This window comes from Ascaphus truei, chromosome 19 (assembly GCF_040206685.1).
Source record: "Ascaphus truei isolate aAscTru1 chromosome 19, aAscTru1.hap1, whole genome shotgun sequence".
Classification (NCBI taxonomy): Eukaryota; Metazoa; Chordata; class Amphibia; order Anura; family Ascaphidae; genus Ascaphus; species Ascaphus truei.
The window spans coordinates 14416759-14437141 of record NC_134501.1 but is presented as its reverse complement, the minus strand read 5'-3'; the positions used below and the strand labels follow the sequence as shown (position 1 = coordinate 14437141).

Genomic DNA, 20383 nt, shown 5'->3' with positions numbered 1-20383 from the left:
GCATCGGAGTGCTCGGAAGGTATCTTCCATATTCTAAGTGCACCAACTGGGCCCTAGCTTAAATAGTGACTGCGCAGTCACCCACGACCTTTCGTAGGAGGACGAGACATTGGGTGTGGGGTGATCACAGGACACTGGGTGGGGTACACCAGACATTGGGTTGATGTGATGCGGGTAGAGCATCTGGTTATGGTTATGTTATGTAATGTGTTATATGTGTGTTAAGTAAAGAGTTAGTTATTGGTTATCGTATCTGTGTGTTATTGTATTTCTTACTCAGGGCTATCTTTCCTCACGGGGGATCCTGGGTAAGTGGAGGCGCTGCACCAAGTAAGGGTAAGGGTTTTTCCCCAGGCTCCCAGCTAGCGGAGGCTCAGATCTCCTGGAGCCACACAGGTTATGCAGTACCAGTAGTCCCTTAGAGCAGGTGTGTTACAGGGAAAGGGACCGGTTAGACCACGAGGGGCCAATGTGGGATTGGGTGGGTCGGCCGGTTCACAAAAAGGGCTACACTATCATCAATGATTTATTTGTTCTGTACATTGTATGCTAAGAGATAATGGGTAAAAGCAGTTTGTGCCCCTGTCTGAATGTGATAATACCTGGGATTCTTATTTTCTGTACAGTTAGAAATCCCCCAGGGGAAACTACTGCAAGTGGACCAGTACCATCTGCTAGCAATATTACCGACCAGTACAGCCTGCTAGTGTTGTTATGGACTGGTACCATCTGCAAGTGATGTTATGGACCAGTACACATCTGCTTGTGATGTACAGACCAGTACACATGTATTGGTGATGTTATGGACCAGTAAACGTCTGCTAGCGATGTTACAGACTGGTACTGGCAAACAATTTCAGTAAAACATATAATTCCTTGTGTATTTAGAATTGTGCACATGGAGCCCTCATCCAAAGACAGATTCATAAGGCATTCATTCTAGAAAACAGATACACAAACTACACAGTACCCTGGCACACAGCACAGAGGAGATGTTTCTGGCCAGAAGCAGATTCTATTGTGCTCCTATTCCAGAAAAGGACTTTGCATATTTTATTGCGCCCTCTAGCGCACGGCTGATTCAAAACAATGGCCTCTTCTGCTGGTGCTTTGCGTACTGTGTGTCCTGCTGCAGCTGACCAGCAAGAGTTATCACACTGGCTACATCTGGGCCTAAGAATTCAGTATTTAAATTTGGACAAACCAACAGTGCTACATTCCAGACGGAAATATGGTGCATAAAAAGTGAGCAGATAGAATAATTATTTCACCAACACAACCATGTTTGATTTCTGGAAGGGGAGGTTTTGACTTCCTACCCTGTTCTGCACACGGTGTCATGCTTTTTTGGATTGTCCCTGTAAAGATTACATTGTGCGATTTGAAGGTCAGTACAATAATCTGATTGCACTACTAGAATAAGTTTAATGTAGAGGAAAAAAAACAAACGTCTCTAAGTAGTTAAACATGAAAATCCCAAAGAATAATTTCAACACTGAGTAATAATGCAAAGTGTCCTATTAGGCCGCAGACACATTATTGTGCCTATTATGACTAAGAAAAGTGGTATATATATATATATATATATATATATATATATATAAAAAAAGGTTCCCTTTAACACCAAAGTCACCAACTCACCCTGAACAGATCCCTTAGTATTCAAGTGTTCCCCCTAAACCATGAAACGTTATTCTTCTCTTCTTCATGTAGTAATCACAAGGCAGGAGGGACAGAACAGAGGGATAGCAACAGTAAAAAGCATAGATCATATTGTTAAAAGAGGATTTGTACTGTTGGACTGAGGGGATTTGAGCTAATCCCTGTAGTGGTGGTAAACTTCACTTCTGGACCCTCTTGCACCAAAGCGTTAATATTTCTTAGTGTGGATTGTTTTTCTGATCTCATAGAACGCTTCTGTACCTTCCAGTTCCCTTCCAATCTCGCACACACATTTCCCTGGGGCTCCCCACACTTCTCCACTTTTGTATCTCAAACAAAATCTTCCAGCAGTGATTGTTGAAAGTTGGCAGCAATGTTTAACAGATTATCATTGTGAGCAGCAGTAAATTACCACCACGACGTGCTCTCAATATTCCTAAATGTTCACCTCATGTGGGGGAACCTCCGATATTCCCTTTTTTCTCCTGTAGTCTTAAAACTAGGAAGGGAGACAGCAGCTGAATTGATCTACTTGCTGCTGCTTCGGTAAGTGGCTCCCTGCCGGTCTCATTGTGATTTCTGGCAGTATCGTCCGCTGTCCTACTGACGTTCTATCGATCCAACTGGCAGGCGTCACTGCTATTTGCCAGTTCTCATTTATTTCTAGCCCGTGGAAGATATTCTCCCTCAATGATCCACAAAACTTGGCAGTCACATTTTGCAACATTTTGGTTGCTTCCGTGCAAAAAACTTTTACCTCTAAATATTTATGATTACGTGGGTTTGATGAGTATGAGAAACGATGAGTGCTTGCTATAAGTATACAATATTTCGTATGCGACGGAAAACCAAGCTTATACAAGTCGTGGTGATTTTCATGTTGATGTTCCTATTATTTTGATATGTGGTAGATTTTTAATTTGAATAATTAGAGAGCAGATATGTTACATTTTCAACATTCAGTAGAGAAAATATTATTCTAAACCCTGATCCAAAGTTATTTTGGGTTCTTACATAGAAGTTGTGAATATTTGTCATTCTTTTTATTTATTTTTCTTCAGGCCAATATTTTGTAAATCATCTTTACATACCAGCCAGTTCCTGGTCTTTATTTGATAAAAACACTGATAGTGCCCACAGTACTTTCTGCAAAATACAAAATGAATTGGTGTCCAAGACTTTAATCCAATTATGTGTCAACGGCAAGATTTATAAATGATGGTTTTACCCGGTTGTGGAAATGCCCAATCACTACAGTGAGTATGGTATAGTTACATACAGTATATGTATATAGTTTCTTACCATGCGTAGAATCTTTGCTTAAGACAAAGGCCAACGAGCTCTGCAGAGCTCCCCCTTTATACACCAAGGGGAACTATAAACCCCTTCTATACACCCAGGGGAAGTGCAGTATAAACTCCCTCTATACACCCAGGGGAAGTGCAGTATAAACTCCCTCTATACACCCAGGGGAAGTGCAGTATAAACTCCCTCTATACACCCAAGCAGGGCCGCAGATGGCTTTCTTGGGGCCGAAGACTAGAGTTTTTACTGCCTTCCCTCCCCAGTATCGGCGGTCTTGCAAGACCCCCTCTCTCGCCTCCACACCTCTCTCGCCCCCACCTCTTTCCCCCCCACCTCTCCCCCTCTCACTTGCTCCACACCTCCCTCACCCCCTCTCTCTCTCCCTCCAACACAATAATCCCCCCCCCATAAGACAATAATCCCCCCATAACACAACAATCCCCCCATAACACAATAATCCCCCCCATAACACAACTCCCCATAAAAAACACATATACCCCCCCGGGGAGGCCTCCAGTGCTGCTCTAATCTGGAAGTTCCAGCACCAGCTGGCCGGGCTACCCACAGCTGCCGGGACAACTGTCCTGGCTCTTCCCCCTCCCACCCCCCCTCTCTTTCTCCCTATAGAGGAACTATAAACCTCCTCTATACACCTGGGGGAACTATAATCCTCCTCTATACACCCAGGGGGAACTATAAACCTCCCCCCTATTGCACCCATTAGAACTATAAATTCACAAACAACAACGCCTGACTTTTTTTTTTACAATTGAAAATGATTTCCCATCTCTGGTTTCCATTTCAGCTGAGCAGCGAATAATAGGTGTTATCAGCAGCGATCTGTCTTTGGTTTATGCTGATAACGATAACCAACTATTCCTGTGCACTGTCTCACATGCAGAACGGGAACATTTAATTTTATATTGCAGGGGCACACTCCATCTGTTTGGTTGAATTAAGTCAAATGGGCAGAAGATTCTGTTCTCTGACAATTCTTTTGTTCTGAGGCTCTTGAATCTGCACAAGAAAAGGTGCTGCGAGTTCTATCATTTCCCTGCATATCATTCTGTGATATCTGCCAGCATTGTGTACAAATCGACTGTGACAGAATTAGCATAATGTTCTTTTGTATCAATTACGCTCATGAACTGGACTTATTTTTCCTTCTTCTCTCGCTTTATTTACCCTTTCATTGCTGTTTTGCAATTCATTGCTGCCCGTTTAGCAAAGACGCTCAGAATAGCAATTCATTGGCAATGACTGCAGCTGGTATTCTAACATACTCAATCAATATTTTGGATTATTTATAATTATTTCTATCACAACATAAAAGACATAAGGTGTTATTCATTAAACTGTGATAGTGATGATTAGGGCAGTGTCGCACAGAATCCCCCATTGAAATCAGAAAGAGTTTTCCGTGTAATAATTCCTCGATTGGCAGCATCACTGTTTAAAGCAGCAGCTTAAGTAATATCCTACACGTGTGGTTTATTTTAATAATTTAGTTCTGTACTATGAGAAAATACTTGTAGCATTAAAAATGTAAAAAAAAATGTTTAAGACATTTTTAATGTTTCTAATGTAGGAAGCATTTCTAAAGTGACAGCCCCTTCCCCTTCTGATAGGCTCTGGTTCTTAAGCCCCGCCCTCTCCCTAGCAGTGCACCAATTGTATCTAGTAACTGCCCAGTCAATCATATTCCAGGACAACATTACCCACAATGCTGTGCAAGAACTGAATTAAATAACCCTGATCAAGCGATCAATTACAGGAGAACAGATCGATCTGCAGTTTAGCTAATCACTTGTCAGTGTGCAGATTGTATTGATGCACATATTGAATGGGAAAAAAATATATATATTTATTTATTTTAAACGGCAGCTTTTACTGCAGCTTTAAAGACAATCTCCATAAACAGCACAAAATGTGTGTGCATCACTTCTATAGAATTAGCATGTGTGTGAAATAATATAATGAGCACAAAGAGTGGTGGAAAAATCCTTGGCAGAAGAGCTTCTAATCTATGCAGTATATTTGGGCATTAATGCAGGGGAGCGCAATCTTTTTTCCCTGCACCCCCCTGCCGGCTGTCCCCCTCTCCGTGCACCCCTTACCCCGACTGGCGTTCTGAGCGTCATGACATCACATGACCCGACACCGCGTTGCCATGGTAACGCATCTCCAGAAGCCGTCTGGGCCAACGTAAGTGCAGTTTACAGAGACCTTCACCGCTTCCCCGGCATTTAATTTAAGTGCCTTCTGGAAGCGCGTGGGGCCTCTGTAACCCACCAGTTTGCGCACCACTGCATTAATATATATAGGGCCTGTGCAACACTGCTATCCCCCCCCCTCTTAGGGATATTTATAGGTAATGGCGTGTTATGGCGCTAACCTGTAGGCTTACAGAAGGCCTCCGCCTCCGCGCTTGGGGTGCAAGGTGCAGCGCCTCCACTGGTAAGGGCCCGTCACGGACGGGATGACCCCTCACAGGAACATATAATCTGGTTGAATAACCACTCACACAATAATATACCCAAAAGTAACTTTACCAACAGGGTTCAATATAAGTCATACACAATACCAAAAAAACAGCAATAACAACAGTATAATCCCTTCTCCCTCTTAACCGCACTATCCCCAACACCCCTGGGATAATATATGTCTAGTCATTGAGAGTTTGTGTGTGTGTGGGTAGCGCTACCCTCTGGGATCGTTGGTGCACGGTGGGTACCTTCCCTTTGGATGAGTGACACAAAGGCCTCCCACTTAGGAAGAGGGCATCCGCGATGTCCCACGATGCGGGGCCCCCAAATAAACTTCCCTTCACGCCTCACCAGGGGTCCACCGCTCACGTGGTCTCTGGCCCTGAGGGGTTCCTTCCTTGGAGTCCAATCTGCTCCGCTGCTTCTCCGCTGGGATACTACAAGGAAGGGTCCCTTACTTATGGCCAGCCCTGGAAGACTCTGGGCTACTGGGACTGGTGATCTAACTGGGGCCTAGGGGAGTAACACTAGCCTAATCCTAGGCAGCCTTACTGGCTTCCCGGACAGTCCTAGCACCTCGCGTGCTCTGGCAGCTCTGACTCCACATGTCACAGACACAATGTATCACTCCCTGCTCAGTGTCAGAGTTCAAGGACATAGTTTCTTTTAGTCCGTCCCTGCCTCCTCGGAGTCAGCCTGATGAGCTGTGTAAACGCCCCAGTGGCCAGGAGGAATACCCTGCTACACCTGGCTCTTGGAGAGGGCATTGTAGTTACTGTATGTTACAAGCTATTCAGGTGAGATTTTAACATGTTGTAGCAGAGGAGTTCAAGAGGTCGGTAATCGGCATGTCTTTCTGATTGTGAAGAAGAGACTTGTGAGGTTTTAAAAGCTCTGACGCCTATAATTTAATATATGAAGATCTGTTAGTCCATTAAAAGGTATCACAAATCTACGCAAAACTTCACACCTTAATCGTAACAAAATCTCTCGCCACAGGATTGCAACGTAGAGAAGAGAGCAGATGTGGGGAATAGGCGAACAACATGGGCTTATAACGGAAAGGTTCTGGTCCACTCTAACCTCAGCATCGGGGATTTGGATACTGACCGTTAGATGAGTGAACTTACAAGTTATCGGATATGATCAGGCCAAAATAAATAGTCTCATACACTTCCCTGTAATATCACTCTTCCATTTGTGTTATTGTTGTGTCCTTAAATCATGTTGAGCACAAAATGTCTAACTCCAATCAACTGGAAATTTCATGTACACCGTACAGCAATTATCTTGGCATACAATACTTCCACTGCAGCCAGGAATTCTAGGTAATGATGTGCAAATGAGCCATCAGAGTGCGTTACTTGTTGCTTCTTTTCCATTTTAACATGGATAACATTTTAACATCCCTTTAAGCTTGTATCTGCCATCAGGGCCGCCGACAGGGGGGGACAGCCGGGACTACTGTCGCGGGCCTGGACAGTCAAGGGCTCCCTGCTGGTAACCCTACAGTTCTCTCTCTGCAGGCAAGATGGGCCCTCTTCTTTTCTGGCTTCCGCCCCATCTGTCCCTTTCTTCCACGGGTCTGCAGGACTTTCCCGTGCGGCTTCAGGGGGGCTCATTGTGTGTATTTGGGGAGGGGGCGTGTGTGTTTTAGGGAGGGGGGCTTGTGTCTGTCTGTGTGTGTGCGCGTATATATATATATATATATATGTGTGTGCGTGTATATATATATATATATATATATATATATATATATATATTTATAGTGGGTGGCGGGTGTAAAAGAGGGAGTGAGAGCGAGGAAGTGTTTATACACCGTTACATAGTGGAGGTTTGTGAGAAAGGGGGAGTGTAAGAGAAAACAGGGGAGGGGGTGATTCTCACAAGGCCGCCGACAGGTGTGTGTGTGGGTGTGGGGCACCGTAGAAAGTTTGCTCTGGGCCCCGGGAAAGCTTTCTGCGGCCCTGCCTGCCGTATTACACAGATTGCACAGCACAGCCTGGGATAAGGGACCTACCTTGTAAATACAGAAGAACCATTTTCATGTGATTGACAAGGCATGATCATAAAGAATGAATTTAAAGAGTGTAAAAATCAGCACATTGTCAACGCATTTAATGTTCTAAATGTGTTATAGGAAGTATTACAAAGCAAACAGGCTTCTTTTTTTGAAAGAGAAGGATATTTTCAGCATTTATATATTTCTTGGTGCCAAAATGTGATTTTGATAAGGGGGATGTTTGCCATTGTTCTAGCTGCATTTTATCTCTGTTTTTGAGGATGGGATTGAGAGTGAATAATTGACCATTGTTTTAGGATTCTTTCATGACAAGATAACTCTGCCTTCAGAATATATTGAAGAACGGGTAATCTTCATGTTTAACTGGGAAACAAGACAAAGAATTATTATTTTCTTGGATAGACCACAGCATCAGTAATGTACTTTTTGCTACAGAACATTCAGAATCTGTTGATCCTGTGGCAGACATGAGATTTCCAGTCTCTTTAATATTCCATTACCATTAATTCAAGAAGTCACATTGTTCCATTCTTGCCCCCAAAAAACACATTCAGTGCTAACATGGGATTTATCTTCTGAAGACATTTCATTCTCATTGCTTGATTTTTTTAACTGCATTTTCTTATTCCAATGGAAGCTAAATTGTGGTTCTGAACTGATTGAGAGGTACTGTAGGACAATCTTCTAAAATAGCACACTTTTATTCCACCTTCCCAGGTGACCAACTTTATGATTTCTTTCCATGTAGTCTAGAAACTTACTTGCAACCATAAAAAAAAAGATAGCGCAGTTGATATGGACAGTTACTGCAGAAAATTACATATCAAATTGGCAAATGCCTGTGATTTCAGTAGTAATTTGGCAGCGTTTCCCCTTATTGCTGCTGGACTCAATATGTTCAATATGCTTCATTTTGCTGTCTTTTTCTCTTTCATTCCAACTTTCCAGCCAAGGCCGATGGCTCCACATGGAACGTGCCTGGCCGTTTCCATGCTCGGCAATGTTATACCGTCATTGCCTGGGTCTGTGCCTGCGTGTCTGGGATATTTTCTCTGACCTCATAGCCGCGGTATAGCAACTAGCTCTGCAATTCTGTGTGCAGCTACAGAAAATACCCACTTACACTGTTCTGTCTCCTTGTCCATTGCATTTCATTATATTGAGCTGCTACACTTAGGGAATTAGACGGCAAGAAATTCCTCATTAGCTGTTCATTTTATGTGTGTCTCATAGCCAAGGAATGTGTTGTGATACAATTCGACTAGGCCTATTCACACAAATCAATGAACAGAAAGAATCATTTTTCACTGCATGGCCGTAATTTGTTATTAGTTTTATTACTAATACTGGAATATTTAGGAATACAATCTAACCCAAAAATAAATGTGACAATTACAAATACTTAAAAGCAATACGGAAGCATATTTGCAAATACTTGTAACCCCGCTGTGATGACATGGTGCACGCTGTGTGATTACATGGTATGGTGCACGCTGTGTGATTACATGGTATGGTACACACTGTGTGATGACATGGTACACGCTGTATGATGACATGATGCACGCTGTGTGATGACATGATGCACGCTGCGTGATGACATAATGCACGCTGTGTGATGACATGATGCATGCTGCGTGATGACATGATGCATGCTGCGTGATGACATGATGCATGCTGTGTGATGACATGATGCATGCTGCGTGATGACATAATGCACGCTGTGTGATGACATGATGCATGCTGCGTGATGTAATAATGCACGCTGTGTGATGACATGGTGCACGCTGTGTGATTACATGGTATGGTACACACTGTGTGATGACATGGTACACGCTGTATGATGACATGATGCACGCTGTGTGATGACATGATGCACGCTGCGTGATGACATAATGCACGCTGTGTGATGACATGATGCACGCTGCGTGATGACATGATGCACGCTGTGTGATGACATAATGCACGCTGTGTGATGACATGATGCATGCTGCGTGATGACATAATGCACGCTGTGTGATGACATGATGCATGCTGCGTGATGTAATAATGCACGCTGTGTGATGACATGGTGCACGCTGTGTGATTACATGGTATGGTACACACTGTGTGATGACATGGTACACGCTGTATGATGACATGATGCACGCTGTGTGATGACATGGTACACGCTGTGTGATGACATGATGCACGCTGTGTGATGACATGATGCACGCTGCGTGATGACATAATGCACGCTGTGTGATGACATGATGCACGCTGTGTGATGACATGGTACACGCTGTGTGATGACATGGTACACGCTGCGTGATGGGTATTGAAGAACCAGGGGAGCGATGATGGACCTTAAAAAGAATAAAGACGTCTGCACCCTTTCTCCTATAGTCTGTAAGGGCTACCTTTCTTTTGCGGGGGCAGTTTAATCTTTTCGTATTATGTGATATGACCTTTAGTGCCATACTATATGGTGTGCCTCACCTGTCGTCAGTCGAGATTTCCAGCGAGGTGGCCCGATGGTCCTCGGGGTCTCCCGCGTCCCTGTGACATCCTGCGGTGCTTCAGGCCGCAACGTTGCTCCACCTTGGTAGAAGATATGGGGGGGGGTGGGGTACACAATGGGGACAAAAGAGACAATAGGGAGGGTACATGTAGTGGGGAAGATACTAGTGGCCCCAGGCCACTGCCCTTCCCATGCCTTTGGAATGTGGGGGTCTCCTGGACTCACTTCCAGGCCTCCGCCTGCCTGCCTAGCGGCCCCGACTCCCCTCCTCCCAAGGACTTCCTCGCACTTCGGGGTGGGTTCCCCGAGTTGAGGTTGTAGGTTCATGGCACCGACCAGACTGCAGCTCCGGCCGGCAGCGGCATCTGCATATACAACTTATCAAACACTAACAGCTATTTTTCTAATAGACTAACTCTACTGCTTTTGGTTCCCTTCTTTTTGTAAACCAGATGGGCTCCTTAATCAGAACTATAGGCCTTAAAGATAGCCTCTCATGTCAACTGTAATTTTTTTAACTCTAACTCTAACCTTTAAACTGTATGTTCACTACCTGTACTCTATGAATATGGCCTGTTCGTGGAGCCCAAAAGAAGTGCTCCCTCTGTGTCGCCTAGCTGTGAGGCTGAGGTAGGGGTCAAGTATCCAAGATCGAGGGTACTGAGGTCAGGGTGCTCCAAATGCCCTAAAGTGTCTTCCTGTGTCACATTTTTTTTTTTGTTTATATAGGAGAAAGGGTGCAGACGTGGTACTATTGCAGGAAACACACTTTAGCTCCTCCAGCTTCCCAAAATACTTTGACAAATACTATACACAGGTGTTCCTATCCTCCGCAAAGGAGAAGAAACGGGGTGTAGCAATCCTTATCCATAAAGGAATAGACTTAGAGGTAGATACAATCAAGAAAGATAAAGAGGGGCGGTTCCTCCTTCTGACGGGGACTATCCAACAACAACATATTACATTGGTGTCTATTTACGCTCCTAATGGACAAGACACGGATTTCCACACTGCAACCTTTAAAGCAATTCAGAGACACACCAAAGGTGCTCTAATAATAGGAGGCGACTTCAACGCAGTGCTGAACACGACTCTAGATAGATCAGGACCCCCAAGGGTGGGCCCGCAGACAAGACCTAAAGCACTGGAAAAAGGGCTGCGAGACTTAGACCTAGTAGACATCTGGAGGGAACTACACCCTTTAGACAAAAATTATACTTTTTACTCCCACCCACACAACTCCTTCAGCAGAATCGATTACTTCTTTGTTAATAGCAGACTGGTCCCACAGATCTCCCACACAGGGATCCACGATATTTCGTGGTCTGATCATGCACCCATAGAGCTACGGTGTACACGAATAGGTATGGACAGGCCAGGAGCAAATTGGAAATTGAATGAATCCCTTATTAAAATACCGGCGATACAAAAAAGGATAGGTGATGAAATTAGACATTTCTTTAGAGAAAATAAGGGGAGCGTCCAGTCTCATATCACCCTCTGGGAGGCACATAAAGCAACACTAAGAGGGATTTTAATTAGTATTGCGGCCAAGAGAAAGAGAGAGAGAAACGCCCAAATAATGATAGATCAACAAGAACTGAGAACCCTATGGGATCAGCATAAGCGGTCTCCTGACCCCGCAACCCTCCAAAAGATTAAAGACACTCAGACGAAACTAAATTTGTTACTCACATCTCAGGCCGAGAAGGCGCTGACTTGGTCAAAGAGGAAATTTTTTGAAAAAGCGAACAAGCCAGATACCTTGCTAGCCAGAATGCTCAACCCCAGGGGGAACAATTATAATATTCAGGCGATCAGAACACAATCAGGTACAACCTCGGCTAACCCCCAAAACATAGTGGGAGAATTTAAAAAATTCTACGAACAATTGTACGATGGGAAGAAGGTGATCCGCTCCTCCACCACAGAAGGGGCCCTTCGGGATTTCCTGAGGGGTGCGAACCTCCCAGGTCTGGGAGTGGTTGAAAGAGAGGTAATGGGTAGAGATTTCACCTCGGAAGAGGTTATGGAGGTAATCAAAAATTTGAAACCCTCTAAGGCCCCGGGTCCTGACGGATTCTCTAATCTTTACTATAAAAAATATAAACAACAATTGACACCTCATCTACTACGCATGTTTAACCAAGTATTGGAGGGAACCCCCTTCCCTCGACATATGCTCCAGGCGTCCATCTCAGTAATACCCAAACCGGGAAAAGACCTGCAGGATTGTGGTAGTTATAGACCAATTTCCCTGATTAATTCGGACATTAAAATTTATGCTAAATTATTGGCCAACCGTTTGAGTCTAGTCCTTCCCAGGCTGGTGCACCCAGATCAAGTCGGTTTTATCACGGGCAGGCAGGCAGCAGATAATACCAGACGAATCATTGATCTGTTAGAAATAGCCAATACAAGATCAATACCAGTTATGGCGCTCAGCCTGGATGCAGAAAAGGCATTCGATAGGATAGACTGGCCATACTTAGAGGCTACGCTTGGAGCGTTTGGACTGGGGGAGAGGGTGACGAGAGCTATTTTGGCCCTATATTCAGATCCGTCAGCAAGGGTGACCCACCGAGGATTCGTCTCGGATCCCTTTTCAATTAGAAGCGGCACGAGACAAGGCTGTCCGCTCTCCCCACTTCTCTTTGCTCTGTGCATGGAACCCCTGGCTGCTCAGATTAGAGACAGTAGAGACATCTCAGGTATTGTCATTGGAAGCCAGTCGCATAAGGTGGCACTATATGCGGATGATGTATTCCTGACAATCGCTAAACCCCTTACCTCTCTGCCAAACCTATTTGACTTACTCGGGAGGTTTAACAGGATCTCTGGTTTCAAAATCAATCAGGCCAAATCAGAGGCTATGAACATAAATTTGCCAAAACCATTGGAGAAGCTGATCACCCTCAACTTTAATTTTGCATGGCAACAGAATCAAATTAAATATTTGGGAATCAACGTCACAAAGACAGCCAAGATGCTATACCAGGCCAATTACCCTAAATTAATAAGCACCCTGAAAGGGGACATACGGCGATGGGCTACTCATAAAATCTCTTGGATCGGAAAGATCCACTGCATTAAGATGAACCTGCTTCCCCGCCTTCTTTATCTATACCAAACCCTACCGGTGCCAATACGATTGAAGGAAACCCTCGCGCTTCAATCAGAAATAGATAAATTTATCTGGGGAGGTAAGAAGGCGAGAATAGGCAAGCAGATAATGCGTAGACAAACGGGGGCAGGGGGGCTGGCGGTACCTTGCTTGTTCTCATATTATAAAGCGGCACAATTATGCCAAATTGTGCAATGGCACGCCGACCCGGAATCAAAACGATGGGTCGAGATAGAACAGGAGATTTGCTCCCCAATTGACTTGAAACACCTAATCTGGCTACCTAAAAAGGTGCGACCGGGCACCAAATGGCCGCTATCCTCAATGACCAACTCACTCTCGGTGTGGGAGAGTACAAGGCTTAAGTGTTCTCTGACCCATCAAAAATCTGGTATGACCCCCCTATGGGATAATCCATTATTTGCTCCGGGATTGAACGGTCCTAAATTCGCAATCTGGAAAGCTAACCATCTCAACCGATTAACAGATCTGGAGGGTAGAAGAGGCATACAAACCTTTGATCTACTAAAATCTGATAAAAATATCCCGAATGCTGAATTCTTTAGATACCTCCAGATCAGAGCATTTTACCAGGCATATCAACCAATAAGCCCATTGACAAATTACGAAAAGCTCTGTCGCTCAGTGACAACCACTAAGGGACTCATATCGCAGTTATACAAAGAAGTGATGGGTTCGGGAGTCGAAGTGGCGGAAAAATTGGGTTATATGACCAGATGGGAGTCTGACCTAGGGGAGGAGCTGGAATTAGAGGAGTGGACAAAAATTACGACCGCGGTCTCCAAGAGCTCCATATGCACGACCCTACGGGAGAACGCATATAAAGTAATGATGAGATGGTACTACACCCCCACAAAATTAGCTAAATTTCTGCCCGGTTACTCCCCATTGTGCCCCAGACAATGTGGACAGCAAGCAGACCTGTTACACATGCTGTGGTCTTGCCCCAAAATAGTCGGAGTCTGGGAACAAATCAAAGATTGGCTAACTAGAATCCTAGGCGTTGAGATCCCATTGGACCCATGGTTGTTCCTTCTGAACAGACCACACAAAGACCTATCCAAACATACCCATAAACTGATATCCCACTTTGCAACGGCAGTGAGGGGAGAGATCACAGCACGCTGGAAACAAAATACGATCCCATTAATAGCAGCAATTCGGAATAGAATCTGGACGGTCTGTCAGATGGAGAAACTGACCAGCCTCGTACAAGACACAGGCGAAAATTACCTAAACGTCTGGATTCCATGGCTGTTCCAGACAGACATACCGGGGGTAAACAGGTCTACAATTTGGCATTGATAGAGAGAAATGCGTTCTCCTGTAGTAGTGCAGCACAAACACACTTAATGACACTAAAAATAAGAGACAGACGGGAGACATAGAGAGCCCCACGAGGGGGGCGTAGATGAAACCGGTGGGATCCCAGCCACCCCCTGTAAGAGATTGGCTGAAGGTGATAAGGCACGCAGCGGAACCACGGTAGAAGATAATTCCCTCCCCCCTCCCCACCCCCCCCTGTTTACCCTACGCGTAGCTTAGAGATGTTAGTTTGTCTGTATGTCCCCCCCCAGTCTGTCTTGTGCATAGCTAGAATACATGGACACTGGATTTTGTTCTGATTTTGTGTTGGATAACAATGTATGCAATGCCTGATGTACATGTGACCTTCTAAAAAAATAAAACTTAAGTTGAAAAAAAAAAAAAAAAAAAGAATAAAGACTACATAGTGCAATATTGTCTAAACAAAACACAATGTGTAGAAAGCTCCCAAGTGAACACTCACAATATACTGGAAATAAATATGCAGTTATCCAACTAAAGTGGATGGTCACAGGCTGGAGCAGGTAGGAGGTATCACAATCTCAAAAGAGAGAGACACAAAGCCAAGGTGCACATGGTAACAAACGATTTATCCAAAAAAGTACTCCTGACGAAGCCGTCACTTAGAACAGCGAAACGCGTAGAGCGTGACCCTCAGCCTACGATTGAGAGGGAGAGAGACTGCTGGGAATCCCGTGACGTCACTATCCAACCGGCCGAAACACCGGAAGTGACGTATCGGCTCCCGGCAAAGACGTAGAACGGAGGCTTGCAGCGGCGGTGTGCTGTGACTCTGATATCGCTACTCAGTTACCACCTTTACCTCACCTTCCATGCTGTATTTCCTTTTGGATCTTGTAAGCCTCCAATTTTTACTTTTTTGGATAAATCGTTTGTTACCATTTGCACCTTGGCTTTGTGTCTCTCTCTTTTGAGATTGTGATACCTCCTACCTGCTCCATCCACTTTAGTTGGATAACTGCATATTTATTTCCAGTATATTGTGAGTGTTCATTTGGGAGCAACACATTGTGTTTTGTTTAGACAATATTGCACTATGTAGTCTTTATTCTTTTTAAGGTTCATCATCGCTCCCCTGGTTCTTCTATACCCATTTTCGTTTGGACCATGAAACAGTCCTTCTAAGGGTTGAGTGATTTTACCTTTCTTATTGCACGTGATTTATTTTATTTGTCACTTTGCACCATATTAATACACTGTATAGAATTTATTTGCACATTATTAGAGCGCCCTCTAGTGTCGTTTAAATACACGCTGCGTGATGACATGGTACACGCTGCGTCATGACATGGTACACGCTGCGTGATGACATGGTACACGCTGCGTGATGACATGGTACACGCTGCGTGATGACATGGTACACGCTGCGTGATGACATGGTACACGCTGTGTGATGGGCCTTCGGTTTTGAGTTTTTAACGCATTGTTTCACACCTAATTTACCCTAAATACGTTGTACTGTGTAACAGTCAAAGTTATTTAATTAAACCGCATCCTCTTTATATGTGTACCCCTCCTTTTTTAGCCATCAGACTTATGACTATAGTTGAGGTTGGGGCCTGAGTCCCTATCTATAACTTACTGGGCCACGCGTGGCCTACAGTCAGACGGCGGGAAGAATACAGACACAAAATACGAATGGTTTACCGAGTTTACTGTACCCTTAGTAATGTTTTGCTGTTTTGCCGACTAAAAAAAAGTGTCACTTTTTGGCGTGCTTCTCAAACTCCTGCAAAGGTTTGGCACTTCTCTACTAAACAGTAATCTTACATGGGCTGTAAGGAGCCTTGGTGCTTAATTAATATAGCCCATAATGTAAACGAGAAAATAAACACACAGTCCCTGGCTAAACGTGCCTGGTTAAATGAAGTGTCCGGTAAGTGCAGTCTGCTCGATGCAGTATCTGACGTGGTCAGTTTCATCTGAGTTTCTTAGGCCTCGTCCAGGGTGGCGTTGAGCGGGCTCACGCTGGACACGTTGCGACAATACACGTGGCCTGCGTGAGCGCCCGCCCGGCGCTCAGCCGCTTGCCGAGCAAGCAAAATTGATTTTGCTGCTCGCAAGCGCGTCATGTGAGCGGTTCGCCCAAAGAGGACAAACCATCTCTGTGACGTTGGGGCCGTGCTCCCAGACGCGCGCGCACCTAGCTGGCCAGGAAAAGCACGGCAGAGCTGGGCACAGCCCGGAGCACCAGCTCACCCGTTCCCTACCTGGACGAGGCCTTAGACTTGAGATATTGTTTTGAAGCAGCGTTGGCTGTTACAGTGCTTTGCCACATTGAAATAAGTTGCAGAATGAAGAGGCTTTTAAAGTAGAACATGAAGTTAATCTTTTTCATGGAGACTTCTTCTTGGAATGCTCTCAAACGAACACATTGACAGCAGTATGCCAGTTTATATTAACTTGTATCCATCTGTTTTTCTCTCCTTCTGGTCCTCTGTGTCTTTTCCCAGGCTTTTCTAAGTTTCTTCAGTATGGCTGCACAATATGTACATAAAAATACAAACAAATATTGTTGTTCTTAATATGAATACTAGGATCCTAAATACTGTACATTTAAAACAGAACAGATACGTTCCCATGCAGTTTAAAGCAGAATTCCATCCTATTTTTTTTTTCCAATGGTTGTGAGACCCCCTTGTCTTCAGAGCTGAACCGCGTTAATTTCCGCTCTGGAGACCCCTGGATCCTGAGATACATACCCCCTCCTTAGGTGCTGCAGCTTACTTCCTGGTTCTTACTCTCCCACGGCACCAGGACCAAAAAGAAACCGCGATAGATGATGTATCAGCCTCCAATTGGCCTACATGCCATGGGAGATTTAAACCTCCACTTTTTTTTCTCCAGAGGCACCTTCAGAGGTGAGTACCTCGGACACCAGGGGGTCCCAGGAGCTGAAATTAACGTGGTTCAGCGGACTTTCCGGGACCTGGGTCATACCGAGGTGAGGTCCTTCTACTCACCTGCCCTGCCATCGCTTGCACCAGAAGCCGTTAATGCTGATGATCTGCGGGAGTGTGGAGACAGTGTTCCCTTGCAGTAACCCATGTCATTTGATACATGGAATGCTCTAAAGATGTCTTTCTATATGTGTGATACTCACCTTTTTACCAATATGCAATACATGTTTTAAATACTACACTATGAGAGTAGGGTTGCCAGTTGTCCGGTTTGGAACCCAGACAGACCGGTAATTTGTTCCTCTGTCCGGTAAAAAAGGAGTGGTAATACCGTACATGTATGTACGTGTCTGGAATTCTCCCTCTCTGAACGGGCAATGCGAGTGCTAAGAGTGGCCGGGGGCAGGTCTTACCTCTGATGCAGAAGCAGAAGACGCAGCATGAGTCTTGTAACCAGAGCAAGAGGTGGCATCATCTCCCCAAGAGTTAAGGGCCAGTATATTAGCATATCGACTATGGTTAACTCTGTTTCAACTTGTAACAGTTACACACAAATGTTTACAATACCCAGAAAATAACAGTATACTTTTATACTAGGCAACTCTATCTCTTTCAAGATACAAGGCTAAACCTACAATGTTCATTAAGTGCTGTTGTACTGTAGGTCACTTGGAAGAGGTAATTGAGTTGAGAATGTAGGGATGTCACATTATCCACTTTCCTTCCTTTTACAACCCAGATAATATTTACTTTGTGTCTTTCAATAAAGGTCAAGATTCATGATAAAAATGTCAAAAATAATAAATACCACCAACCCTTTCCATCAGTAGGCAACTGATAAAAAGTGTACTTTTTTTTTTTGTATAAACCCTTTACCTTGATGTATCTGACCCAGTGAATGTTTTACACAGGTATTCCATATTGAAGGATGAAGCAGGCTGGCTGTATATTAATCCTGTTAATGGCACAATCAATACCACCTCCTCCCTTGATCGTGAATCCACATTTGTCCACGACAACACTTACACTGCACTTATTCTAGCAATAGATAACGGTGAGTGTTTATTATGCTTTTTACAATGTGTCTAGTACTCTGGATATGTTAATCCAAGAGATGAGATACTGTGTTCTAGAACAATCCTTGCGGTATACATTGATAATATAATTTAGCAATGATGTTTAACGTATACATTTAAAGCGTGTCTGTGGCCTTCATACAATTGACAGATTTAATTTTTATAGTTTTATATATATATATATATATATATATATATATTTTTTTTAATTTTATTTGTATTTTTTAGCTGAGGCTTAAGAATTATATGTGCACAAGCAGTATGTCAAATGGTAGAATTGATTGAGAAAATGCACAAGTGAAACACGTGATACAGTATCAGGGTCATTTCTGGTTATCTCCCGCCTCCTCCCCCCCCCCTCCTGTTCCCCCCCAAATAACTATAACTGGTTACATTTTAAATACTAAGCAGTTGTACATTTGTAATAGATGAAGGCACAGACAGATTTCTGAACATATCAATACACCTTTATCTTGGTTATGTTCATGTATTTGGTTGATACTGTATGCATTGTAAAAAGGGTTACACAAAAAAACAAGCCGCTGTGTCTTTTAGTGGTTTATTGTGATGTTTGTATGTATATCTTTATTTATATCGCGCCATCCTTGTACATAGCGTGTCACAGCAGTAATATACGTGACATAATAATATAACACATAATGGGACTAAGTGTTTCAGACATAAAAGTAATAATAGGAAAATAAGTTCCTGCCCTGAAAAGCTTACAATCCAAGTGTTAAGTAGGGTGAACTTGTTCTGGTACAGTAAGTGCGTCTGCAAGGGGCCAAGGTCAGTGCATCGGAGATGTAAAGTATCAGCTAGTGGACATACCCATATGCTTCGTTAAAGAGGTGCATTTTAAGAAAGGTCCTAAAAGGTGGCTAGAGAGGGTGCTAGTCGGATATTGAGGGGAAGGGTATTCCAGAGGTGTGGGGCAGTCAGTGAAAAAGGTTTAAGGCGGGTGAGGGCTTTAGACACAAAAGGGGTAGAGAGAAGGCATCCTTGAGCAGAACGAAAAAGTCGGGATGGTGCATAGCGAAAAATTAGGGCTGAGATGTAAGGAGTGGCAAAAGAGTGTAAAGCTTTAAAAGTGAGGAGGAGAACTGAGTCTGTGATACAGGATTTATAGGAAGCTAGGAGAGGGATTTCAGCAGGGGAGACGGCGAGACAGATATACTGTAGGAAAGAGTAAAGTGATTCTGGCAGCAACATTTAGGATAGATTGTAGGGGAGACAGGTGAGAGGCAGGAAGGCCGGACAGCAGGAGGTTACAGTAATCGAGACGGGAGAGAATGAGGTTCTGTGTCAGAGTTTTAGCAGTCGACCAACAGAGGAAAAGGCGTATCTTTGTAATATTGCGGAGGAAAAATCGACAGGTTTTAGCAACCTTTTGAATGTGAGGGGCGAATGTGAGAGAGGAGTCGAGTGTGACCCCCTAGGCAGCGTACGTGTGCTACTGGGTGAATGATGGTACTTCAAACAGTAATGTGGAAGGAGATAGTAGGGCCAGGTTTGGGAGGAAGTATAAGGAGCTCTGTTTTTGCCATGGTAAGTTTAAGTCGGCGGAGGGCCATCCAGGATGATATAGCAAAAAGACATTCAGAAACTTTAGTCTGTACAGCAGGTGTAAGGTCAGGGGTTGAAAAGTACATTTGTGTGTCATCAGCATAGAGGTAGGATTTAGGAGAGAGTAAAGTAATTATAGCAGTAGTGTTTACGATAGATTGTAGGGGAGAGGCAGGAAGGTCGGACAGTAGAAGGTTACAATAGTCGAGACGGGAGAGAATGAGGGCCTGCATTAGAGTTTTAGCAGTAGAGCGACAGAGGAAAGGCTGTATCTTTGTAATGTGACGGAGGAAAAAACTGGTCCACAGTATCAAAGGCTGCAGAGAGTTTGAGTTATATGACCTCTCTGCAGTGTAATGACCTGGTCTTTGGCAGC

At 44.1% G+C, this 20383-nt stretch overlaps 1 protein-coding gene across 2 annotated transcripts in view; it reads left to right on the top strand.

Annotated features, from left to right (window-relative positions):
- The window catches only part of CDH13 (cadherin 13), a 423340-nt gene that overhangs the window by 369593 nt on the left and 33364 nt on the right, over nt 1-20383 (top strand). For both annotated transcript variants that reach the window (XM_075576708.1, XM_075576709.1), the window contains one exon: nt 18277-18419. In XM_075576708.1, the coding sequence (XP_075432823.1) occupies nt 18277-18419 (143 nt within the window). The remainder of the gene's footprint in view (nt 1-18276; nt 18420-20383) is intronic.